This window comes from Sylvia atricapilla, chromosome 5 (assembly GCF_009819655.1).
Source record: "Sylvia atricapilla isolate bSylAtr1 chromosome 5, bSylAtr1.pri, whole genome shotgun sequence".
In the NCBI taxonomy this organism is placed as follows: Eukaryota; Metazoa; Chordata; class Aves; order Passeriformes; family Sylviidae; genus Sylvia; species Sylvia atricapilla.
This window is the reverse complement of record NC_089144.1, coordinates 66890372-66917205: the sequence shown is the minus strand read 5'-3', so window position 1 is coordinate 66917205 and position 26834 is coordinate 66890372. Positions and strand designations below refer to the sequence as shown.

At 40.4% G+C, this 26834-nt stretch overlaps 1 protein-coding gene across 10 annotated transcripts in view; it reads right to left on the bottom strand.

Moving 5' to 3' along the window:
- The window catches only part of MYBPC1 (myosin binding protein C1), a 70794-nt gene extending 48317 nt beyond the window's left edge, over positions 1-22477 (bottom strand). For all 10 annotated transcript variants that reach the window (XM_066319920.1, XM_066319924.1, XM_066319930.1 and 7 more), the window contains exons 1-2: positions 22338-22477; positions 1169-1201 (exon numbers count right to left, since the gene is read on the bottom strand). In XM_066319920.1, the coding sequence (XP_066176017.1) occupies positions 1169-1201; positions 22338-22362 (58 nt within the window). In that variant the 5' untranslated portion in view covers positions 22363-22477. The remainder of the gene's footprint in view (positions 1-1168; positions 1202-22337) is intronic.
- Between the last annotated feature and the right edge of the window lie 4357 nt (positions 22478-26834).

Sequence of the window (26834 nt, the reverse complement as noted above, 5' to 3'; positions counted from 1 at the left end):
ATGGTTGAGTAAAAGATCATTAATCAAAAAACAATTAATTTTCCTTACAAATAAATGCAATATGAAAGAGTTCATCATATTAAAATAACATGTGGATAATTTAACCATGAAACTCCTTGTGGCAAATGATACCTTTGTCATTTTTTAATGAAAGAGTGCATTGTTGAAACAAAGACATTTTGAGTCAGCCTTGTAAAATGCCAGTTAGCAGGACAGTAAATAAAGGCAGATTTAACACTTGTAGGCTGTTTGTTCTGTTTGGAATTGCTGTTTAGGTTGCTATACAGAGAATGAAATCTACCAAACGATTAAATTAGACATGCACATTGTAGATAAATGTATCAACCATTATCTGAGAATATAACTGAAGTTACATGGGAATGGCTTGCCTGCCTTTCCAGCTCCCACCAAAGAAAACCCTTGTGCTTTGCAGAGCCTCAGCTTTACCTGAAGCCTTATCCTTATCAGTCAGTTTTACCTCACTTAACTTTGGCTTCCTGGAACTCAGCCACTCCATTCTAGACAATTAATGGGACCCCTCAGGGCAACTGCCTGCACATGGATATCTAGTGACATTTTAGACAGGTTACCTGGGAAATGCCCATTGGATGAGCATGTATGACCCAGGATGTGCTCCACTGGTCAGAGGTGAAGCTACAGAAGTTAACTTTATTTGTTCTGTGGAAGGTGAACTTGACATTATGGTGTCAATTCAGTGAACTACTTAGACATGATACGTAATTTTCAAAGGGCTAAAAGTAAGTGAAATTAATCCCATGCTTAATTCTGTCAACTTTATTCACAGTGTACCTTTGAGGCAAAACGAAAGGGAATATTTTGGTAATTAGATGCTGCCCAGCAACAAAGAGGACAGCATAATTTAACCACATAATTTAAGCAGCAATTTCTTACCTGCATCCTAAAGGACATGCACAATATGAAGCAAACAATTAATCACTCACGAAAAAACCCCAACAACCTGAGTCTAAAAAATCAGTATTCAGGCAAAGTGAAGTGAGGATATCTTACTTGGGCAGGCTTTTTTACTTTTCTTACTGACCTCTTACTTTCAAAGAGACAATGAACACAAACCATATTATGGCTGTGCAGCATCTAGTCTCATGCAACTGTTAGTGCCACAGCTCAAATTAGCATTTTTTACACTAACCTGGAGGTGGCGGTGCACTTTCATTTTCAGTTTCTGAAAAATAAGGAAAGAAGAAAGACATTGAGCTTCAAATACAAGCAAATAGTTTTCAAACATTTGGTATACGTTTGTTGATTTCGAGTTCTTTAATATTTACATGCAGTTGTGAAATTTATTTTGCTTTCATACACGCAACATGTGACAATTTTAGGGCAACAAGGTCAGAGATCATCAAGCTCTTGTTCTGCAAAGAGAAGTTAGTGAAATTTTTTAGTGTGGAGATAGATAATATTCATAGAAACACAGAGTCTTTTAGGTTGGAAAGGATCTCTAAGGTCATTGAGTCCAACCATTAACCCAGCCAAGTCACCACTAAACCACATCCCCAAGCACCACATCTACACATCTTTTAAATTCCTCCAGGCTTGCTGAGTGCAGTTCTCTAGGCATCCTGTTCCAGCGTTCAACAACCCCTCCAGTGATGAAATTTTTCATAATATCCCATCTCATCCTTCCCTGGTCATCCTTCCCTGACCGATAAATGGCACAATTTGAGGCCATTTCCACTTGTGCTATCACTTGTTACTTGGGAGAACAGACTGAACTCTACCTGTCTACAACTTCCTTTCAGGTAGTTTTAAAGAGCTGCAAAGTCTCTCACTCGTGCAAAATTCAGCAAAATTTCCACCAACTGAAATTATATCAGATATGACTTTAACTGTGAAGTATAATGGATCCATTAACTAAGGGGGATCATGCAGAGTGAATCCAGAGACCTCCATCTCATTTTCACCACACCATTAGATCTAGAGTTCAATGTTCAGTGCAAGCAGAAATTAAAAAACAAAATAAAACAAAACAGTTTAGCTGCTCTGAGTAGAACCTGCAGTATGTTTGGGTTTTCTTTTTTTCAATGATGATTTTTAATGTAAATCACTTCCCTTTCCAATGTGTGATACAGAAACCAGGCTTTTTATCCTATTTAAATGTTATCTTTTTGGGATGACATGTTCTCCCACCTAAAAACATAAGAACAAATTGACTAGCTAAAATATATTTTTAAAACAGAAAAGGAAGCCTATTTTCAATATTTAAAAGCTTTAAGGGTCTCGACAGATTGAATACAGCAATATTTTTGCACTAGCATTGACTTACAGTTTAACAACTTGTAACAAGCAAAGATTTAAAGGGTTGAAACCCTGAACTGTAAGAGTAGATGGCACTTACTAACCTTTGTCATGTTATGGACATTAACTCTTGGGACCCCACCACAAGTCAGAGTCAGGAAAAAAATTTCAATCTCTGTCACAGAGAAATGCTGGTAAGGCTATTCCTTTACACGCAGTTCTAAATATAACTAAAACACAATTCTCATTCTTAATAAATCCATTTAATTTTTGAAAGGGAAGAATATTTTTAGTGCATATATAATTTTAAGCTGAGTGTGTGAATTTGATATGGTTTAGGAACTTCCAGTCACATACATAGGTACAAGAGCAAATCCCTGCAGACATTCTAAACAGAATTCCTTGCTACAAGGAAAGAGCTTGTGTTGTATGTTCTGATCACAACACAGAATGGAAGGAAGTATGTTAAAGACAATCACACAGAATGAGAAAATAATGAAATATCTTTACATTGGTTTATAGCAATTTTAGCAATTTATTTTTTCTGGATGAATTACTGATATACTAAGCTTGGTTTTGCTGCCTAGAAAAATATGAAATTTTTTCAGATGAAAACATGAAAATAGTATCACAAAGAGTATGTCTTGGAACCTATTTTCTTTGCTGCCATGACATTTCTCACTGTTTCTGCTGAGAGTAAAATATTCTCCTGAGACATACTTGTGGCATGGAAGTATGTTTCCTGCATGGAAAAGTAATGGCAGAAAATTACTGATTGTGAAGTTTAACTGCTAGAAACAGGGAGTAGTCTGATGAACACTGGATTAGAAAATCCTCCCTGGCTCACCATTAGGAGCTACAAATTCATAATTAAAAAATCAACAAAAAAAGCACTTTCCACTCCCATATGAAAGGCTTATGAGAGTTTTGAGGGACTTGCCTTGCTTTTTCTTTCCTTTTTAGAGGTTTTCTGTGGCTTCACCGACACTGTAATGCTGCTCAGTAATCACATATCTTACAAGTCCTGCCTCACCCAGCACAGACATTAGCCAAAGTCTACGGCAAGACCAGACCTGAAACATTATTATTATTATTATAGTCTAAATCTCATCTCATGCATGCAGACAACAAAAGGAGACATTTAAAACCTGAGCACCCTCACAGGCAACCTGCTCTATCGGATCCTGTTCCTAGCAAAGAGCTTGGACAAGACTATCTCCAAAGGTCCTTTTCAACCTCAGCTATTGTGCAAATCTCTGATGGGATGATGATTGAAGCCAGACCAAGAAGTCAGTTTTTTTGTTACCTAAACCATAATTCAAGGCTGTTCAGGTTATTGCTAAGAACACTGAGGCAAGAATGGAGCTCACAGGAGAGACCTGAAGTATAACATGGGAAGAAAAAGGAAAGGGGGAGAGTTCCAGGCACTGGGGGCTGCAGAGACATGGGAGATACTTCAACATAATCTTTTGGCCATGTACAAACCCTTTCATGGTCATGCCCGGCTTACAGTTCCATTCCTGAGGACAGCCAGGAAAAAAACCATTAATAGCTCCGAGTAGTTTCCACCTCCCCAAAGAATGATAGCCTTCTCTGGCTGACCTCTGCAACAGGCCTGTCAGCCAGGACAGGGCTCTGCACACTCAACCAGCTTGTGGTTGTGCTCCTTCCCTAGGAGGCATGCTCCCTGGAGTCCCCACATGCCATTCCCCTGTTGCCTAATATGGTGCTCTGTCCAGGCATTGTCAGGGCGTTGCTGGTGGGGAAAGTCTCCAGCACACAATCTTCAATCCCTTTGGAGAAGTGCAGTTCAATGATGCCTCTGGAGATAAAGGGGAAAGAGGCTGTTGAAGGTCCAGTTACCACTGAATTGACACCATAACGTCAAGTGCACCTTCCACAGAACAAATAAAGTTAACTTCTGCTTCAGAGTGTCTGAAACAAAAGGTCTCTTTGCAGCTCATTTGAGAAGCCGAGAATGTTGTATTTCAGCGGGTTGTGCCGTGCTAAACACAGACCTTGGGTTAGTCATTGCTCGTGAAACTGGTAATGCATCTGGCTGGATGTAATTCTGCAGCAAGGACAGGAATGAACTTAGCAATCCTCTCTACACGGCTACTCAGGAAAGATAGTGTATTAAGTGTAGTTAGCAAATAAAATGAAAGCACAACTGTCGCTTAGATAACATCTCCAGAAATGCTTTCATGCCTCAGCCATGTCATGAGATGCATTCAGGATCCAGTTTGACACAGGATATGAGCACTTAGAGCCAAGACATTTTTATTTGTAATTTATAATTATATACACACATATACACACTTGAAAATCAGGAGATGCAACTTGACCCATTACCAACAACTTTCCATCTCTCTTCCACACTTACTATGTTGAGTTTTTCAGATAAAATAAGACTTTAAATCTCTTGCTGTATATATAGATAACTAAGCTTAAAGTTCCATTATATTAACTGATGTGCTAATGTTATGAAAATACCTAAGAACCACGTTAAATTGAGGCTATCCTTATTTGAAATTTGAATTCCATTTTAGGTCTGGTTGCACTGGCATCCCACCTGCAACAGCCAGAAGCAGCTTTGGCAGGCAACTGACATAGGGATGTCAATTTGTGTGTGTTCCAAGGGCTCTGGATTCCCACTTCCACTGGCTTCTCTGGCAGCACAAAGCATAGAAACTCCCTGACATCACATATATTACTTTTCATACTGGAGTGCAATTATAATGAGGCATGATGATGGTTCTAAAACAGTCTCCAGGTCCTGCTCTACTGCTGTGCTGAAAGCAAAGTATCCTGGAGACCTGCAGTTCAGACCGTTCAAGAACTACAAGCTGTCAGCAAGCATACTGGGAATGAGGTCTAGCTGGATAACCCCTTCCATCATTCAGCCCTGTACTCATGACCAGCTTTATTTTGGGTAGGCTTAAGAAGTTTCAATCATTTTGGAAAAGGAGTAGTGGGTGGTTATGGTTTGCTTTTTTTTTTTCCCTAGGTAAGTAAAGGAAATGACCTTGAGCATTAAATCAGGGCGTGCAGAAAGCCTAAAGATAGCATTTCACTGTCATTGGGCTGGACACTCACAGGAAGGAGGAGGAAAGTCTCCTGCACTAATTTCTCCCTGCAGTTCTACACAGATCAGTTACAACCCAACAAAGAATAGCCAAAGGATTCAGGATCTCATCCAGTCTGAGCAGAGGACTTATCCCTCATTTCCCTGGAAAGGAAAGCAGGACTGTGGCTGCACTATCATGGACACAGGTATGATATCTGTCTTTGCAACAGCAACATATAAAAGAGACTCCCATATGTCAAAAAACATGAGGATAGTCACTTAATGCTTTTTGTCACAAAGACCTGTCCCCGTCAGCTTGTGTCAGATTTAAGTGGGTGGATTACTTTTGCGGACATAGCCTCGAGGGATCAGACCAATATAACTATTACGTAGGCATTCCCAAAGTGCTGACTGTGCTAGTCAGACTGAAATAGCCAAAATGCTGATTTGGGGAGAGAGCAGGGCTCACCCCACTCCCTGTGCAGTCGTCGTGTGTAAGGATTGTCCCCTGTGCATGGTAAGACACGAGAACCATCCTTGTGGCACGAGGTTTTCTCCTAAGGTAGATGCTCCTCTGAAATAGGTGGGCAGGGAAAGACTAAGAACGTGGGACAGTTGCTTGAGCAACCTCATGCCCAGATCAGCAGGAGACAAAAACAGTAAAGCTTATTCCTTTCATTCCTTATATTCCCAGGAAAAAAAGAGCTCCAAGAAAGAGAAATGGCTCAAAATGGTTGGGACTATTTTTTGTGGATCACTTCACCCAAATCACAGTGGCATCAGTGATGTGGTTAAAAACCATAGCCTCGCCTTTTGGGAGACAGGAATTTACTCAACAAACTACAGAGATTACCAGAACATGAGGAGCATTTCATTGGGAAACTACTGTCAGCAGACCCCAGAAAAGGAGATAGAAAAGAGAGGGCTTGGTTCAAAGTCATTTATAATCACTAAAAGTGCATTCAACTGGAATTAAACTGAAGCAAATGCAATTCTTACTTAAAAAAAAAAAGATGAATGCTTATCATTCTGCAAAATCTGAGCACAGTCATGCACACAGAGTCTGCCTGGTGCCTCATGAGCCTGTTCTCCACTGAGAAATAATCTGATTTGTGTGTAATTTATGCAGATAATTCCCAATCTGAGCAGAAGCAAGAATCTACAATACCAGGCGAAATTATTACCTTTTAAAATGAATGTCCATTTCTATGTTATGATATAGAAAAAAATGACATTTTCTATATTAGTTTTCAAAATACACCTAGAAAAACTGTTCTAAACAGACATTGGTCCTAAATCCTGAAAGCAAATTTATTCTAAAGGACTGAAGTAAATAAGATCTGGCGGCTTATTGTTGTTCTGTTGGCTGGCCAAATGGCTATTATTGTGGCCAAGTGTGACATAGCCAAACTGATACAATTATAATGTATGTCTAGTTTCTCTTTCCACTTGTAGTGATGGATTGAACAGATAAACAGCAGGTTTGACTTGTAACAGTGTTTAAGGTGAAAACAGCAACCTTATGTTAAATACTCCCTTTAACTGTAAGAAAATGAATAAATCAGCTTGTTCACTGAAGTTGAAGTTATTTTATAAATATTCCACAAGCTGAAAGTGTCACAGTCCAATGACACACATTTAGGTATGCACTGAAGAAGAAGTAAAATTATCAAAGAGTTTGCTTTAAAAATTTAGTTTGGCACATGATTAAAATTGAAAAAACCAAACAAACCTGAAGGTAATAACTAGTCACAGCATATAATCCCACTGAGAGCAGTCCCATTTCAGGACTAATCTAAATACTTTCCATTGTAACGGATTTTATGGGCCACCAGAGCCAATCAAACTGTCACATGCTAAATGTAAAAATGTTCCCTGACTTGAGGGCTGAAAATCTGAATGAACAATTGGAACAAAAGTCTGGTAATAGGGAATTCGGTGGAAAGGACTAGACACCAAAGAAATAGTTTACAGATCCACATGAGGATCTCCAGTGTAACTGGTGAGTCCAGATTTTTTTTCTTCACTGCCATTCATAGTTACAGAAGTGCATAAAATAATCATTGCTTATTTAGAGCGTTTTCCTTGTGGTTTCCACTTTTCTGAACTGACGCTGCTAAATCAAACCTGACATATGTAAGCTTCCACTCATTTCTTATGCTTTCACATAGGAATTAACTGATACCATGACCTTGAACAAAAGTAATTTAATAAAAAATAAATTTACATGTTTATAGCCTTCTAAATTTTTTATTTTTCAGAATCAAAATTTTGCATGTACTGTAACAGAAAAAGCTGACAGGCATTGAAAACATTTAAGATGGATAGTGGAAGTTTAGTGGCTACAGTCTGGTTATCAAGTTCCCATGCATTCTTAGACTCATTTTTAGCCTGCTCAGTCCAAAAGGCACCAGGACAGAGTAATTGAATTCCATTCTATTTCCATGGTATCTTCCTTCTCTTACTTTATATCAAAGAAAAATAATCCATAAAAGTTAGTTCCTGAGCACTTGTGCAACCAACAGAAAAACTGAGTATCTATGCTGGTATCTCACACTTCACAGACTAGCAGTAGACGACAACTTGAGTACTGAATGCCATTGAAATTTTTGTTTAAGTCTTTTTTTCACTGAGTTTTTCACAATCGCAGTTTTCTAATTTATTTCATCATTAAAACCATACCAAACCAAAAATCCCAACTTGAGCAGGTTTTTTTGACTTCCGGGACTAAAATTTTGTGATTCTATCTAACCTGCAAAGTCTTGTAGATAAAGATCTCCTTGTTAACCTCTTATCAGACAATAGGGTTTTGCTGAAACGTGTTACAGTGTTTACCAGTGCGAGGAAATTCAGTTTACTGTCATTACTACATCTTTATGAGAAGGCTTTGTCAGCACAACCGTACTTGCAGAGCCTGAGACTATTCACAGTGACACTGATTTATCTTTTATTCCACATCCTGATGTGTTACAATTCATTTCCACATTTGGAAATAAAAACATTCTGTTTTGAAATGCCACTCTAAAACTTCTTATACAACGAACTATATGCAATACTAAACGTTGCTGAAAAAAGTTCTTAGCCTGTTTTCCTCCTAAACATGCATAATGAAAATTGTGGAAATACCACACAGAATCAGCTTCTTCCCATAAACGACAGAGACCCTCAAATTTTCCTCTGTAATGGCACTATCTCAGTTTCTTTACCACCAACTTCCATATGAGTCTCAAACGATTCACACCTCCTGAAATTCTGCATTTCTCACCTACCTGTTCTCAGTCACCTGAGCCACTCTTTAACGCTGCTCCGCAGGACACAAACTATACGATTCTGGCTGTTGTTAAACAGAAGGGAGAAAACTGGCTGTGGAAATCACAGAATGTGTAGGTTGGAAGAGACCTTCAAGATCATCGAGTCCAATCCAGCCTTAACACCTCAACTAAACCATGGCACTGAGTGCCACATCCAGTCTCTTTTTAAACACATCCAGGGACGGTAATTCTGTGGAAAGGACTAGACACCAAAGAAATAGTTTACAGATCCACATGAGGATCTCCAGTGTAATTGGTGAGTCCAGATTTTTTTCCTTCACTGCCATTCATAGTTACAGAAGTGCATAAAATAATCATTGCTTATTTAGAGTGTTTTCCTTGTGGTTTCCACTTTTCTGAACTGATGCTGCTAAATCAAACTTGACATATGTAAGCTTCCACTCATTTCTTATGCTTTCACATAGGAATTAACTGAATTCCCATTAACTCCACCACCTCCCCAGGCAGAATAATATTGCCAACGAGATGGGTGCTAATGTCTAAAGGATGGGAGTGGAAGCAGCAGCACTCCTAATTTTACATTGTGAAACAAAAAAACAAACAAACCAAACCAACCAAACACACACACACACCAAAAAAAAAAAAAAAAAAAAAAAAAAAAAAAAAAAAAAAAAAAAAAAAAAAAAAAAAAAAGCAGTCCTGAAACACCAGTGAGTTGGACCTGTGATCCTGGCAGATTGACTCCTGCAGTGCCATAGCTGAAAGCCTTTTTGCCCTTCTCACCCGCCCTCCTCAGTCCCACAGGCTCCGGGAGGGGCTGCAGGTGGAGGTGAGGGTTCTGCAGAGCCACACTCCGCCCAGCCAACGAGATTTACTGTTTACTCCTCCTTTTTGTGTTTGAAAGGCCGCGTTCGGGCATGAGGAGGGAAGGCCCCGCTGCACCTGGGCCCTGTCCCCACTGCACCTGGGCCCTGTCCCCATTGCACCTGTGCCCTGTCCCCACTGCACCTGGGCCCTGTCCCCACTGCACCTGGGCATTGTCCCCGCTGCACCTGGGCCCTGTCCCTACTGCACCTGTGCCCTGTCCCCATTGCACCTGGGCCCCGTCCCCATTGCACCTGGGCCCCGTCCCCATTGCACCTGGGCCCTGTCCCTACTGCACCTGTGCCCTGTCCCCGCTGCACCTGGGCCCTGTCCCCATTGCACCTGGGCCCTGTCCCCGCTGCACCTGTGCCCTGTCCCCATTGCACCTGGGCCCTGTCCCCGCTGCACCTGTGCCCTGTCCCCGCTGCACCTGGGCCCTGTCCTTACTGCACCTGGGCCCCGTCCCCACTGCACCTGGGCCCCGTCCCTACTGCACCTGGGCCCTGTCCCCGCTGCACCTGGGCCCTGTCCCCACTGCACCTGGGCCCTGTCCTTACTGCACCTGGGCCCTGTCCCCACTGCACCTGTGCCCTGTCCCTACTGCACCTGGGCCCTGTCCCCACTGCACCTGGGCCCTGTCCTTACTGCACCTGGGCCCTGTCCCCGCTGCACCTGGGCGCCATCCCCATTGCACCTGGGCCCTGTCCCCACTGCACCTGGGCCCTGTCCCCGCTGCACCTGGGCCCTGTCCCCACTGCACCTGTGCCCTGTCCCTACTGCACCTGTGCCCTGTCCCCGCTGCACCTGGGCCCTGTCCCCACTGCACCTGGGCCCTGTCCCCGGTGCACCTGGGCCCTGTCCCCACTGCACCTGGGCCCTGTCCCTACTGCACCTGGGCCCCGTCCCCATTGCACCTGGGCCCTGTCCCCACTACACCTGGGCCCTGTCCCCGCTGCACCTGGGCCTTGTCCCCACTGCACCTGGGCCCTGTCCCTGTTGCTGGCCCTCAGGGGGCGATCGGATTCCTGCCTTGGGGAAAAACCCGGCTTACAGGGGCCCTGCAGCCCTTGGGATCAGCGGGAGGGACACAGCCCGGGCTCGTTCCCGTGCTTCTCCATGTCCTATTCTTCTTTGCAATAATTTGTTAATAGTTTTTTCTCTATTAGCAAATATTTTTTGTTTATCTCAAGACGTTCCCGAGGGCAAGTTGAAAGCAAAAGACACCACGGCGTGATACCAGAGATAGAAGTGCAGTGACTGATGCTAGCTAACATCCTTTCTGAAAGCTTCAAAAGGTAATAAAGCAGACAAGGTTATTGGATTAAAAACTTCATAAACCACAGAAGTGCCGCTCAGGAATGAAAGTAATCTGTTCTTCAGATTTAACAATACACTTCAATGGCAGTTGCACTTCTAATTATAGGATAAAAGTCAGCAATAAAGTTGAAAGGTCATTTATTTCAAGACTTGAGTACTTAGCCAGTAATGAACTTCCTTTCAGATTGCTAGATTGTTTCCCAACCAGCTCAGGAAACATTCTACCAGTTCGGAAAAATGTCTTTAGTTTGGCTCAACTCTAAGCTGTTTTGCTGAACTCTCCTGAAATATTTCACTGATAATTAAGAAAATAATTTCCGGTATTGTTTTATGGAAATCACATTATGGACCTGATGCTCTGCATAATTGTAGTGAGTTCCACAAATGACTGTCTCCTGTTGTTCAGTGCACTCAGAGTAGTTCTGAGAGTCGTGTGATGATGTGTGGACAGAGGGAAATCATTCCACACATTTCCTTAGGGAAAATGACGACATCAGCATAAGGCTCTCGTGGCAGGAATTCATGCAATCTATCCTCTTTCAGTCAGTTACGAGGAAACGCTGGAGATGTGCTGATGGGTTTCATTTTCACTAAAATTCAGACTAAAACATTTTAGTGATTTAAAATGAAATGCTGCTGGTGTTCCCATTCCATGATTTTTTGATCAAAGACTTTTCTTTGACGTTCAGGGCAAAACCAGACATTCACATGTTGGGATTTTGCGAAGGACTGAATCTATCAGCTTGTTATCAGCTCTTTGTCAGAGTGATATGTGCTACAACTGGCTCTAAACATCATCACAGCCATATCCAAATCCCAAATAAGAAAAACATTTGCTAAACTCTATTTGACAGTGGGTGACAGATAATCTGATACTCCGTGATCTTTTCAAGAAGGAAGAGTCTTCTCAGACTTCCCTCAGATAAGAGCAGTCTCCTGTCATCTGCACTTCAGCCCTCATCCTCCTCCTGAGAGGCAGAGTCTTAGAGAATGAGATTGTAACAGGAGCCCGGGCTCTGGGCTGTCAGGCGCCTGTGTGATTAGGGATTGTTCCAAGTAGTTAATCGCTAGTAGTTAATCCATTACTCGTTTCACCCTGAATTTTCTACCCAATGCTAATTTTCAATCATCACACTCGAGGAAAACACCTCACTCAAGATGAAAAAGAGGCTAGTAGCATCCACTTTTTAGTTTGCTAAGGGTAACTCAGACTTACGGACTACAAAATGCAGGGGCTACTGTTTTCTGTGAGTTTCAACGTGCCAGCGCATGCTAAGCAAAATGGATTTGTATCTTAGTTTGGAGGAGAATTTAAAAACAAAAAACCAAAAACAAAAGCCCAAACTGGCGATACAGGAAAGCTTTGTATCAGAGTAGCAGTATTGCTGGTAGAAAACACTAAAAGAGTCAGAAATCAACCCAAAACTCAGAAACTTCTTTCTCTACTGTGATTTTTATGTACTGAAGGAGTTCTCTCGTTTTGTAAGCTTGTTTATAAATATTTATTGTTGCTTAGTTTCCAGGGATTCAGCATTGTACGGAGAAGCCTTTTAGAAGTATTTTGCACATGTGGAAAGGACTCTTTCTGTGGGTGGAAATTTAGGAGATCTACATGAAATCATGTATGTCCCTTTGTGAGTGCTCACATACGAAATTACAGATATCCCTTGGTGTTTCTGCTGTTAACGTTTTCTACCTTTAATCTCATCCTGCATCAATGGAGGTAACTGTGAGAACTACATGCCTTCACTTCGATAAAAACCTAAACACTTAGCTCTGCCTTTCGGGAATGTTTGCACACAGCAGGATGTTTGCAGACAAACTATGGGGGTTTGCATCAGTGGATCAGTTAGTGATATGTGTGAGAGAAAGCTCTTACAAAGCCTGACAGCAAAATGCATTTAAGATGCTGTTGTGAATTACACTCACAGCTGATGGCATATGGTTTCTCTCCAGCTAAAAAGCTGTTGGGTAAGAGAGAAAACTCCGTTGCAAAACATGGAAATGCATAACAAGGGCAAAGAAAAAGGGGCACAGGACAGAGGTCAGATTTCCCCTTTAAAAATAGGGCTAAGGAAAGCTTAGATGAAAGATTAGTAAGGCTGGAGGGAATGCCATGGAAAAAATGTCATCAGGCATCTGACCCTCTGTGCCCTCACTGAAGTCTGCATCTGTGGGGGAGTGGCAGCCACAGCCACCATTGGAATTATGCTTTTCTTTGGGTCTAAAATAAGGTTTTTGACCTAGATACTATGTTCTTATAAAAACATAAGATACCAAATGTGCTACAGTGTGTGTATGAATATCCCTGTCTATATGAGTATCACAGGATGAGACACAGAAGCTATTAGTCTATAAATTATTCCATCTGCATGGCATTTCTCATGTGGTTGTTCCTAGATATCTCAAGCCACAGCTATTCTCCACACCACCAGAAGTAAGCATTTTCTGTGATTTTTACAGGAACAATGAATTAGTGGCACTGGAAATAAAGAAAACTGTTGAAAAAGGATGGAAATGCATTGTGTAGATCGAGGAGGTGCAAATGGTCTGAGATAGTTCAGTTCAGTTCAGAAAACAGTGAAAGGTCCTACCACACAAACTCAGTCAGCTCAGACTGATTAAATTTTTTATCCTTCTAGAATTGTTGGAAGAAGTTCTAGGGGCCATAATTAGTGCATTTTTTTTTCACAGGAAAGAAATATCTCATGGCAGAGAGCTATAAAAATAAACACATAAATACCTGAAAGTTGGAAATCAACAGCTGTTCAGTAATTTTTTGACTTCTAGTTTCTAGTCCTCTAGCACACTGAAGTAGGTGAGTATCAAGGAGTAAGACCTCTCCCTCCAGCTGAGCCAATAAACTTTTCATTTGAAGTCTCTTTCAGTTTTAACTACACTTGTATTCAGTTAATTTTTTCTTCAAGGCTTTGAGAGAAAGAAAAATCTGAAATAGGCTTTTGGACCAGATTTGCAGGCTGGCTGACCAAAGCATGACTGCCCTTTGAGAAAAAAGTAATTGTGCTGTTGTGAGTTGCTTTTGCTCAATCACTGCCCATCATGTTCCATCCTATCCGTTCAGTACATAGAGCAAACATCTCTGCAATTAATGTCTATATACACATAGCTAAGATGTATAACCAGAAATCTGTAGGAAAAGGGAATCTTCATCTGTGCCTGTGGTTGACTGCAACCTACTCTTGGCACATATGACCAAAATTAGGAAGTTATTCTGGGCCTGCAAAGACATGAGGAGTGTATTTTAATACAGATCCATCTCAGGAAACATCATGCTACTACTAAAAAATGCTTTCAGATGCTTCCTAAAACCATCATTTGATCCTGCAGAGAATTAAATTAGAACAGAACTTTTTGTAATAATCACCTGATCAAAATAACTTGCTAGAGCCATCACATATAAGGACGACTGCCCTAGGAAGTAGATCACACACTATTTTCAATTAGTAACAGGGCCAGGGAGAGCAAATTATGTAAGAACTATTTCCTAATCTCCAGAGAAGGGAGAGCAGTGACTGTCTTGATCATTGCTGCAAGATACAGCAGGACTCCCTTCTTGCTGCACAGTCTGTCCACTTTTGGGAGCATGGAGAGGGCACATGGAGAGGCCCTAAACCCTGAAATTGGTTACCCAATCATGCTCCCACCTTCTGACAGAAAAACCACATGCACAGACTAACTTACAAGTTATCATATTTGTAATGGCCTTTCCTGAAACAACTTAATTCTGTGGCAAACTTCACTCCATGAAGCAACTTTTAAGATGGTGGCTTTTTTTGTAATTTTTGGACTTTTCTGATACTCTGTCATATCTGGTTGCTGTTCAGCAGCCCTGCAACATTGCTGCAGGAGGTCTAATGACCTGAATTAACCCCCACCTAGCACTAGGAGAGAGCAGGGCATACAACATCTCAGCATTATGGCATCTAACACTACCATGGCTAACTGCAGCAGAGACCACAGGTTATTTTGTCACTTTGGAATGAAAATACACATAAAGACATTTGGCCAATCAGCAGAGAGGGTGGTGGGTGTGGTTGGTGTTCAGAAGAGGCTGTTCTAAGCCATGTGGGTATAAGGCATCCCCCATCATCACCTTGGTCTAGGTCCCACTGATTCCTCTGGGGAGATGCTGACAGCAATACAGGCACAGGTAATGGATGAGAGAAGTCAGAGAGAAACCACTCTCTTTGATGTAGGCCGCATATTTTAGGGTCTGAGAGGTTTCTGAGCAGAAATTTATACTCAGACTTCTTGAATCCAGAGTCACTTTCTGTCCCTCCCAGCATCTCAGGAAGTGGTGACGATTAACTAAAACTTTCACCAAAGTTTTGCTAGAATGCTAGCTAGAATGGCTTCCTAGGACATCACATCCTGTTGGACACAGAACTGGTTTTTTACTTTAATTCACTCTCTTCTCTAAGTTGCTTCATCTGGGCTGAATATCTGCTAGTTCAGTGAGCTCCAGGAGCTAAGACCACACCAAAAAAGTTTGAGTAAATTCCAGAAACGAGAATTCTTGGAGTTTCCTAAATCTGCATGTGTTTTGTTGAACACTTTGTAGAATATTCAGAAACAATGTATTATTTAACATAAAAAGGGATTTATTGCCCATAGGTACAAATACCACTGATGTAACCAATCATTCATCTAACAGCATGAAGCTGCTGGAGGAAGTCAGAGTAAGCAAATATAAAAAGAATGAAAATTAATTACTATTGATTTGAACAGGAATATGACTTTCTGTTTCCTCTCATTAAAGGGAAACAAAAATTTAATTCTGAGTTGATTAAAACACTCAGCCATGAAATAAAATGTTTTGATGCATTCTTACAAAAATAAAACAAATAAAACATCAGATTCTCAAAAATAACAAAAGAATGGCAGTAGAACATTTTTTTTCATTGGTATTATTTTATCTTCATCAATTAACGAAGCAGATTATAGACTACAGAATGGTACACACTTCTCTGCTCAAGGTAATCTGAGCTTAATTTTATTTATGGGGAAGAGCACCTATCACATGCAAATAATAATGGAATATTTAGCTCTCTTCTTGTCTTCTTACAAAACTACTCACTGCAGACAATCTTTAAAGAGCAATTGAACAAATTGTAGAGTAGCCCTGCATTCTTATCTTTATGGTGCTCAGAAAAACGGAGGCACGTGAATGTGTCTATGATGTGAGCTGGGAGTCTAAGGTGCTGTTATAATCAATGGGTTTAGATTTTTATTCACAGTAAAATAGCTGCTTATGGCTCAATTTTCATGCACACAAGTGATCAAGGACCCTCAGATCCTGTAGGGTGGCCATCTGTTTTCTAGCTGCTGTTCCATGGTGCTGCAGGCCTCTCATGGGTCCTGAGTCATATCTGCCAGCCCGAGATGGGTATTCTGTGTATCTCAGGGCATCTTATGTGGCAGTAGGGCACCTATGTTTAGGCAACTGCTGGCTGGTCAGCTGAGTACCACCAGACTGGGCAGCTCTGACTTTAATGACCGCTGGGAGCGGGAACACCGAGTTCACTGGCACGTACTTCCAGTTGGGTATCTGGTTCCTAACCCAGAGATCTTCTGTGACGGTGTAAAGACCATCAGGATCTTTGTAGGGTTGCAAAGTTACCGACATTTTCAATGGACTAACATGGACATTCATCTCGAGCAACTCCTCTCATCCCTAACGCTGAAAACACCGGCAACTCTTCAAAGCAAAAGAGCAAAACCTCCTGAAGTGTCATAAAATGAACAATGATGGAATGATGGAAAAATGGCTTCAACTGTTGATTCCCTGACAGCAGTGAAAAAGAGAAACCTTTGAAGTCTTCAGAAATAGCACTTTATTTGTGGCTGAGAGCAGAGAGAGTGGGGTGGGTGGGACGAGAAGGGGCTGTTTCTCAGTCACACAGCTCCTCACACTCAGGAGATAAAACTTCTTGCAGTGGGACTGAGAAAACTCTAATTATAAATTAAGTTAATGATCTTGTCTGCTTGTTTTGTCCTTCATTTTTCAGAGTTTTACATTCAGGACAAAGTCGCAATAATGTCAGAATAAGAATAACCTCTTTTTTTTCCTTTTTCATTCTAGAGCAATTATTAAATTTTCAAACTTGATTTACTCTTCCCCTTTAAGGAATGCTCTGGATATCGCCTGATGAAACATGAAATACATTCCATGACTTATTTTCCAAGGACTCTTGATGTGTTCGGCAGCTACAAATGTTTTCATAACTGAAGTCCCCCAGATCTCTCTGCTATTTTTTGGTTATGCAACCACCTTGTTTGGTAGTCCCCTGAAATGAATATGAAAAAACTCATTCAGTTTTTAATGGAACAGTACTGTAGCACGGTTGGTTTTTTTAGATCCCTCTTAAAGTGATATATTTAGGACGTATGAGGGGAAAGAACTGGGTAGGCCTTTATTTATCTTCCCAACAGGTGCAGTATAGGGAGGCACAAAGACAGCGTTTGTTAAATTCAGTTTCGCCAAGTACAAAGCACTCTGCTGAAAAGCTGTTCCCTGCTTTCCTCCTAAACTCCATGAGCTCTTTGTTTTAGTGTGACAGTATTAAATATTTTACTCTTGTGCACAGTTGCACTATTTTTCACACAGGGTGGACAAGATTTTCAATACACGTAAGATCAACAGCAAGTAAGCCAGAGCAATCTTGCATTATCCTCCTTCAGCAGTATTAAGATAAAGTTAATGCACTGTATAAGAAAAAAAAGTTAGTGTAGTGCCTTCAATTTACACCATAATAAACCAAAACATAATAGCCCAAAGATAAATCATGGTGAATTTTCAGTCAAATTATTTTGATTGAAAAAGTTGTCAGGAATTTAGCAATGACGGAGGCGGGAGGTCAAAGAATAAATCCGAGATGCTCTGGTATCTCAGAAGGAAGTGTGGGAGCCTCACTTAGAAGTTAGCAATGGGAGGGCAAAGGCAATCTAAGAACATCTCAGTTCCCAGCAGACAACACAATCTGTGCAGGAGGAGCTGCTCCATGGGGAGCAAGACGAGAGCACAGCCCACCCTCACGGGTCTGATTACAGCAGTGAGGCGTAAGTTTGCTTTCCATTTGTGGAGGGCTTAAAATTTATTAGCTAGAGGTGATGAAGAGAAACTTTCTAAAGAATTGAGAGGGAAAATAAGATAAGGGGTTAGGGTTTCACTCTTTAGTCAGGCACCAAAACTCATTTACCTGCGATTTAAACATGGAGCTTTGCAAATGATACGTATGGGCCTGACTTTGAGTGTGGTTTGGCTCTAAGACTGAGAATGAAGGAAGTTTAAAATAATGGAAATGCATTCTACAGTCAATGCTACAGAGGGGCAATGATGATGGCAGAAGATGGATGTCTGTATACTTTTCTTTTGCATCACTATGCAGCAAGGAGAGAGCTGCTGCACTACCCACCGTGGTGCCGTATAAAATGGTTATACAGGTCCAGTCTTCTGCATAGAAAGCACCAAACAATGTTGAAAAATGTTCACATGCTGCGATCTTGAATTTTCAGGAAAACTTTCCATCAGTAGTTTTAATTTTGACACAAGCCAAATCTGTATAGTGAAGCAGAATTCTCATTCAACTTCTTTTTTGTCTATGAAAAATTGTCTAACATTGAACTAAAAGAAATCTGACTTTAATTACCTCTTAACAAACCTTCATGCTTAGATTATTTTACCACTGGAATATTGCTCTACATGTCTACTTATATGATTAATATGACTAAGTGATTTCTTTGACAGTGACTGTTACCTTGATATACCAGACAGTCATAATATTTGAATACTGTAAATATAATGCAAATATAATGATAAAAAAGAAAATCTCACAGTGAAGCAAAACTAGTTATGTTTAAAAGGAAATAGAAGTAAAGGTTGTTTCCACTGGGTGTCTTCATGGAGAGCAGTGCTACCATATCTCCAAAGCAGTCTGCACTGGTATTTATGTCTGTTTGCCTCCTTTCACAAATTGCTTCATGTTTTACAGATTGTTCTTCTAACAGACAGTATATGTCAGTAGCTTTCTTCACAACTTTTACATCTATGCTATTTGTAGATTGAATAAAATTTTGCTGAAACTCTGTCTAAAGTAGACACACTGATTTAAATTTTGATTCCTTGCCAAAATGTGGATGCCCCAGGTGGCGTCATTCAAGCAGAGCTTGCAAACACTTAGAAAATGAAGTTGGCAGACACTTGATAAATGCTTTGGCTCAAAATTTGGAATGGTCGCTTCACTCATGGCCATGAGTTATTTCCTAGATTGGGGAGAATAAATAAGGCAAATTTACAGAGCTGCCTACTGGGGACAGACTTGCACCTGTCCCTGTGGGATGATGCTCACAAATAGTTTGAAAAGGTTGCTCTTGAGAGACTTGGCACTTTTACAGAAGCGTGTCCAAATGCCATGGCCTGTGACAGCTTAAGAGGGCACCTAATTAATGAGCAGCTCTTATTATGAGTATTGGTTAAAGGAAAGGGGGGAGAGGAAAGACTGACTGAGTGATTGCAATAAATTGCAGGAAGTAATTATATGAGGGAGGGTTATTTTATTAGTCACCAGGAAAGCTAAAGGCTGTTAAATTTAAATGCACTGGTTAAGGTCTTTGGCAACTCAGTCACACCCCAGTTATCCACTGGGATCAGTTAACCCGTTGATGTAAACTTCACCTTGCACATACAGTTTGAGCCAGCTAAGACAAAACTGTCCTACAACACCGTGACCCTCTACTACAAAGAAGCTACAGCTGATCTTATATACAGGACTCAATTTTTTAGGAGTACCATAAAGGCCTTAAATAATTAGTCATGGAAGCCTGTTTCTACAGTGACAAATTCCATCAGGCTGAAGCTCTCCAGCAACCTTCTCCAAGCTGAGTGGTGTGTTTAATTTGGTTATCCTATTTGTTAAGAGCGCTTTGTGAGGCTACACTGTCACCAAGTCAGGAATTTTCTAACTTTGTTAATCTAATAATCTTAAAATAGCTCAAAGACCATTTGGCCTGAAAAAAAGCCTGGGAGCTTGTTACAGCACTGTCTCTGAAAAATTAAGCCATGTACTTCACAGGGACTGCAGTAATACAAAGCCACAAATCTGAGATTTTCTAAACATTCAAGTGTTAGCCAGTTTCTGATTTCTCAGCTACTTGCTAGTGTGTGCTGTTTTTAATTTACAGGACCTGTGCAAATGAGGAGTATGGGATAATTCAAGTAGGTTGCTTCTGTTGGAAGTGTTGGAAGAACCGTGCTTAGGTGCCCATGTGATGCAGAAACCTTAAGCCTCTTTTTTCCCCCCTCTGTTTTCTATTGTAATCCTTCAACAAGCTCACCAAAGGCTTCTTGGACAGTCCTTCCACAGGTAATTTCCAGAATTATTCAGTCCAAGGTTCACCTTCATTGATTAATTTTCTTCAACCCTTGATGCCTTGGACATTACCATGAGAACAAGCATTTGATGATCATGTGAGGTTTTGAATTCTTACTGGTAGAGCTGGTATGAGTAGAGCTTGTAGGAGTAGCAGTATTGTACTATTATTGATATCAAATTCTCCTGCCACTAATACAGTAGGTACTTACATTCTACAAGTACTGTCAACAGCTCAGGGGAGCTCTTGATCAACAAAACAGTCTTTAGGAAGCAGCTAATTCTTGAAGTACAATAATATAAACCTATTACTCCCTTGACAATAATTAATAATTTTTAGGTCCTGATTATTGAATCACCAAAAATCACATTTGTTCCACTGTCAATATAATGTTGTTCAGAGCTGCTAAACTTATTTTGTAACACAAAAATGGAGCTGCATTGTAAGAACATCTTTTAAACAATCTAATTTTAAACAGAATAAGAAACATGAGCCTCCAAACTAATTTTCTTCAAAGCACATATCTTTTGAAAGTGCATAAATATTTTAGGGTTGGGTTTTTTTGATTTGACAGCCACAGAATGCATTCTGATTAAAGTGTATAATACCCAGTCAAATAACAGATCAAATAAAAAGGACACCTAATACATGTGTAAATAATTTGAATTACAAATAAGACACTCTAGAAGGGGCTTGGCTCTAGGTTTGATATGGAGGATTAGGCTCTTGTATTAATATGTGCACTTGGTGTAACTATTTTCAGAAGGATACTTCATCTATCATTGTCCTCGAGCACTGAGGAGGGCCAGTAAGTAAAGTGATCACACTGGTCTGTCAACACTGCTTGCTTAAGACTCAGTCCTGCAAAAAGTTTAGTTTTCATGTGTCCCCAGCCGAAGGAGGTGCCGAAAATGAGTAATGTTCCTGACAGTTGCTCTGATCTTGCCTTCCACAAAACCAGAAAATATTTCAAAATGGTCTTGTAAAATGTTTGTAAACTTGTTAAAAGCCAATGCTACTGATAAGTCAGTGTTAAATCAAATGTACCTATTCAAGCTACACACATCAGCCTGGAAGATATTTCAAGACTGATCAGAAATAAATGCTAATTAATTACTTCTATACTTTCCATACCTTAAAGATTAACTTAAAGATTGAGTTTTGCATTTGCGAATGCATCAGGGAAGCTGTGTGTATAGGTTTCATTCACCAATATTTGAAAAACACATACAGTCTGCATATTATGGCTTTGCAAAAACTCTTTATATAGTCCATGTCAAAAAATAATCACCAAAAATTCTTACCAAAACATACAGAATTGAAATAAAAATACAAGAAGAGCTATAGAAATAATGTAAATAGAAGAAGCTTATTTAGTTAGATTTTCAAAATGGTAGAAAAATAATATTAGCTTTTTAAAAATTATTAAATTATAAGCCCTGAATATTTTTCACCTTTTTCCTCAGCCTCCAATGGACAATTCTGTATCTCAGTAACAAACTACATACTCAGTTTCTTTGCTATGAACTTAAGAGCACTGCAGAAGGGGCCAATATTACCAAGTGTAGCTATTCCTCTGAAACAAAAAATAATAATTTCTGTAATGTGGCAAAATGAATTATTCCAATTTGAGCTGTACAGAATAACTTACTGCATCCTTCACTTATTAATTTAGATGTGTAGTATATATTTTCATCAGAACTGTAAAACTGTTTCATAAGCACATCCTTCCCATTCAATAGTTATTAGAAAACTGCATGAAAAACCTATCAATGTCCTGACTCTTTAAATCATAAGAAATGCTTTTTCCCTCTTTTCCAGAGTTTAGATAGCTGAGAAGAGAGAAACCACAATTTGCACTACAGAAATCCTATAGTCTTTACAAAATAAATGCAGCATTTTCCCAATCAAGTAGCTTCTCAATAGTCATAGTTCATTGTCTAAAACAGTTTGTGCTATAGTCCTGCCTGAAAGCCAGTTCTTAGTCTAAAATAATCGGTGATCTCGAATGATTTAGTGGTGTTAAGTGGCTATTGTTCTTAGTATCATTTGTGGCTGATACCTGCGAGGCGGTCTGAAAGGTGTTTGGAGTGTGTGCCTACTCATAATTCCTGTAATTAAGAAATGCTCAGGTAATGTTTTGTCATGCTTACCATCTTTCTTGGTGGGTTCCGGCATTGTTACAAGGATTCTTTATTCCCAGAGAGTTTCAGCCTTTTGGATGTAGCAAGAAGTAGCCCCAAGTCCAGCGGAGAGTGTGTGAGATCAGTGTGACAAGCAGAGGGTAAGAAGAATTCCTCTGCTTTATATACTGAGGCTGAAATATCAATCAAAATAGCACCTCCTCTCTTTTCAATGCAAACACTTTGAAAATTGACAGTTATGGGAAACCCTTCACATCTGTTGTCTGCAGCCTCTGCTCCCTTGGCTTTTGGAAGGAATCTCTGCTGCATTGCATGGGGCTGATGAGAGCATCTATAACTTTCTAAATTCAGCTGCACAGCTTGCTCTCTGTGTCCCTCTCTGTAACATGCAGACACGTATGCACACGCAGACAAGAGGCTGAAAAAGTGACTGCCATGCTATTAAAGAGCCCCTCCTGCCTGCAAAACTTATAGGAAATGCCTGTATACATTTATGCCTCTTCCCACAACATAAAAGTGACAAGTAGACACAGGCATGCCTGCAGTGTAACCTCATTTTTTTCCTTTAAGAGAATATGGTGTGCAAGGACAGAGTGAGAAGTAGAATGTTTCTCAGTATTAATGAAAAGTATTATTGTGCTACTGTTTTCAGCAGTGAAGATACTCTATATTCCCTTTCTGTTTACATATGGTAGACTTTCTTGGGTCCTTTCCCTGTAGCCACTCTCATTTTGGCACTGGTAGAGACTATAATGTTCCTTTCAGCATGAGTAATTCATTAACAGGAGAGATTGCTGCTGAGAGTTGAGTTATTCTCTTCTCCACTCATCCAGGAGATCCAACACTGCCTGCCTTTGCCAAGCCAGGAAACCAGACAGAAGGAATGGAAATCCTATCTGTAGCACACGCACAGAACCACTAAACTAAGCCACTGGGTTGTCCTCCTCTTGGACTCCCACTCTACACTAGTTTGCTAACACTAGTTTGCTACAAACATGTAGGCAAGAGAAAGGCAGGTCAAGTGAATCAGAGGGTACTAGGATTTAATTTCTTATGCTCTTTAATGATTTTGAGACAAAAGTGTAGTAATTAGCAGAATAGATGAAGTGGTCCTCAAAGGTTCCATGCTATTGAAGCACATGTTCATACCATTAATCAGGTGTCAATAAGAACTAAGCTACTAGAAAGACTGCTCAGTGTACGAATGCACCCAAAGCTTATGGAAAACCTATTTCACATCTTTGAATAGGATTTGGAGATGTAATAGCAGTCATGTGCCTGGTAATTTTATAAGCAATGCAGGAGGGTTTCCCCTGCAATCTTTTTTTTTACCTGGCTATTTAGCCTTTTTATAGACATCTTATAAAAGATGGCCATTTTGTTCCTCTTTTTTAAAGACTAACATCTGATTTTTTTCTGCACAGCTCATTGTGGTGCTTATCATTTGACCTAGTCATGTGCCTGTCAAATAGTCATAGGCAAGACTTCTGCCTACAAGAACTTAAACAAGGAGTATTAAAGCGATCTTCTTCCTTTATTTCACATCATTATCAAGGTAAATCTGCTTGTATGACTGAAATAATTCCTAGTCCTTGGAAAGGAAAGAGCGCTGCCTTGGAAAGGTCACTGGTGGTTTTGTCCCTCTGTGTGAGAGGGGTGGCAGTCGGGAAGCAGTGTGTGACCTAGTAACATGGCAGAGATTGCTTTTTACTGTTCCTTTTTCTTCTGCCTGCATCCAGGCACCAAGCTCTGTGATGGCTGGAGCCAGAGGGAGATGAGGAGCAGCTGCTGATGCTCTCCAGCCTGGTGTTTTCTCAATGGCCCTTTGTAAGATGCAAAGATATTTTGCTTTGCATTCCACCCATCCTGTGCCAAGAGGTGCTGAGAACTATGCCTCTGGAGATTCCTGTTAATACAAACAGGATTAAACCATGGTCACACTCTAGTACTGATGGGTTAGAGAGGACCTCCACTACAATCTCGCAGTGAGAAAGGGCTAGTGGCAGGTGCTTATCCTTAAAGCCTTAAAGAGCTTCCTTTACAGCAAGAGGAAGAAGGATATTCAGGAAGACAGAATCTAATTCATAGTCTACCATTATGCTACTAAATAAATCAGTACTGAGATGATATTTGCTGGACCAAGTGAAAGTGTGTTGTTCTCATCTGCACAGCAAAACTTCCTCTCTGTTCTTAAATTGTGAGACTGCAGTCAAAACCTATACAGGGAATGGTTATTGGATGTGCCTAAGTTGTAGTTAGGTGTAGGTGGGAGAATGCTGGCTAGTCCAAAATGGGACCAGAGACCATCTAACCATCCCCCAGGGTTATCATCATAGGACAACACTGGAAATTCATGCCCTAGCCCTGCTTTATTTACAGGTATAGGCATAGACAGAAAAATTAAATTGGCTCTTTAACCTCTGGTAGGCAGGGAGGGAGGAAGATTGGTTATGAGAAGAAAAAGTAGTAAAGTACTCCCTTTGTAGTCAATGGAAAGATCTGTGGTTCTACAGGTCTCTGTTTTGTAAAGGCCAGCTGTGAGTGCAAGCAAAAGACTCTTCAGCTGCATGAAGTAAACTGAAACTGTGGAGCAGCAGCCATCTGGAAATCTGCTCATCATTTCATTCTTTCCTACCTTTACATTATACTTGCATAATTCATTGCATTTCATGTCACGTTCTCATTTACTCTGATAAAACATTCCTGTGTGGCAAATTTCCTGTAATGTAATTTTTAGTGGTATTATAGAAGGTGCTGCTGGGGTAGATTTAGACTGTGATATCTCAGTGTACCTTAGCACTAGCGGTGACAGGGAAAGTAGTTTATTTCCTGAGAAAGTAATCCATATATTATTTGTTTCAGTCTAATTCTCTAAGCTGAGCCCTTGCCTCAAGCACATGCAGGTATTTCACATTCTGATCTAAGACATTAGACTAACCAACCTAATCATTTCAGTTTATTTTGCTCCCTGCACAAATACTGTCAAAACTATTACTTGTACTGCAATGATTAGTACTTTGGTGCTACAGGGACTACCATTCTTATACTTCTTTTCCATGTTGCCAGAGTGGAATAGAAAAGATGAGTTAGAAAAGATGAGTTGATTTTGCCCAACAATTGTCCCAGGTTGTTTTAAGACTGCCAAAAAAAAAAGAAAAATACTGAACAGAAAGAAATGCCTGGTGGTCATTTCTAAGCTTAGGCTTCTTTGATCACAGAGATGTCTAAACATGCTTACAATTATCCATCCATACAACCTGTACATTCTCTGTTACAAAATGCATTTTTTCTATTCATTTTATGAAGTTTAAATTATGTTACCATTTTTTCTTGCCATCCTGTTCTGCTTCCCTGTGTATGGCAACTACTCACCTGATTTGATCACAACTCTTGTGAAGGAGCTGAACCAGAAGAGGAAACAGTTAACTCCTCTGTGCTGAACACGTAGTTTCTGAGCAAGTGAAAGGGCCGTGAACCACCTCTGGACTCAGCTACAACTCTATTTACAAAATGACTGAGCCAAGCCTTCACAGAATTCTGAGGTGGAAAGAGCTGAGCTCCACCTTGTTTCTAGCCCATCAACTCTTGCTTCTGTACCTCAGCAGACAGAACAAAAGGCTTTGGCTTCCCCAGCCATCCCTTCATTAACTCACACTACTGCTAAAGCATCTCTGTTTGCACATGCTGCCTCATGTCTCTGGATGAAAATGTCTCTTCCCATAATTTGCTATTCTCCCTCCACACCTTGCCTTGTGCCCTTGTGTTTTACCTGTCCCATAAAGTGAATGTCTCCTGAACAAAATTTATCCTCAGCACCGTGTGACTTTCGTGTACCACCATAAGCCCTCTTCCTCCACCACCTCAGGGGCCAAACATGTGAAACTCTTTGAGCCTTTCTCTTCTATGCCTGCCTCAATTAATCTTCTGTGGTCTCTTTCCAAAGCATGACTATCCTATTTTAACTCTCTTCAGCTCTTTGAGCAGTTTCTGAATGGCTGCTAATCAGCACATCAGATAATTAAATCATTCTCTTCTGTCCGTTTTTAATAAATTCCCTTGGTCAAACATCCAGAGCTGTATTTGGAGTTGCATCTGCTAGATCTACATCAATAGCTTCATATTAGCTGCTATTTCAAGGACTGAACTCTCTCACTTACTTCAGTCTCCATTCTATTAGGTGCCTGTCTGCTTGTTGCCAGAGAAAAATCTTCATCTTGTCACCGAGCCAAAGGATCAGAACACTCCCAGAACACTCAGAGACAAGTCTTTGACCGAAGTATTTAACCAAATGGTAGGCATCTGATTTAGTTTCAGGTATTTCTGTGAGAAGCAGGAAGTTGGACCTTGTGATCCTTATGTATCCCTTCCAACTTGAGATTCTCTATTTAAAATTTTCCCACTTAAGACTTTTATTGATATTGAGAAAAACTGATCAATTTAAATATGAATGCCAGGCAAAAATGATCAGTGTAGATGTTAACAAGAAAGGACTCCCAGTCCACTAAT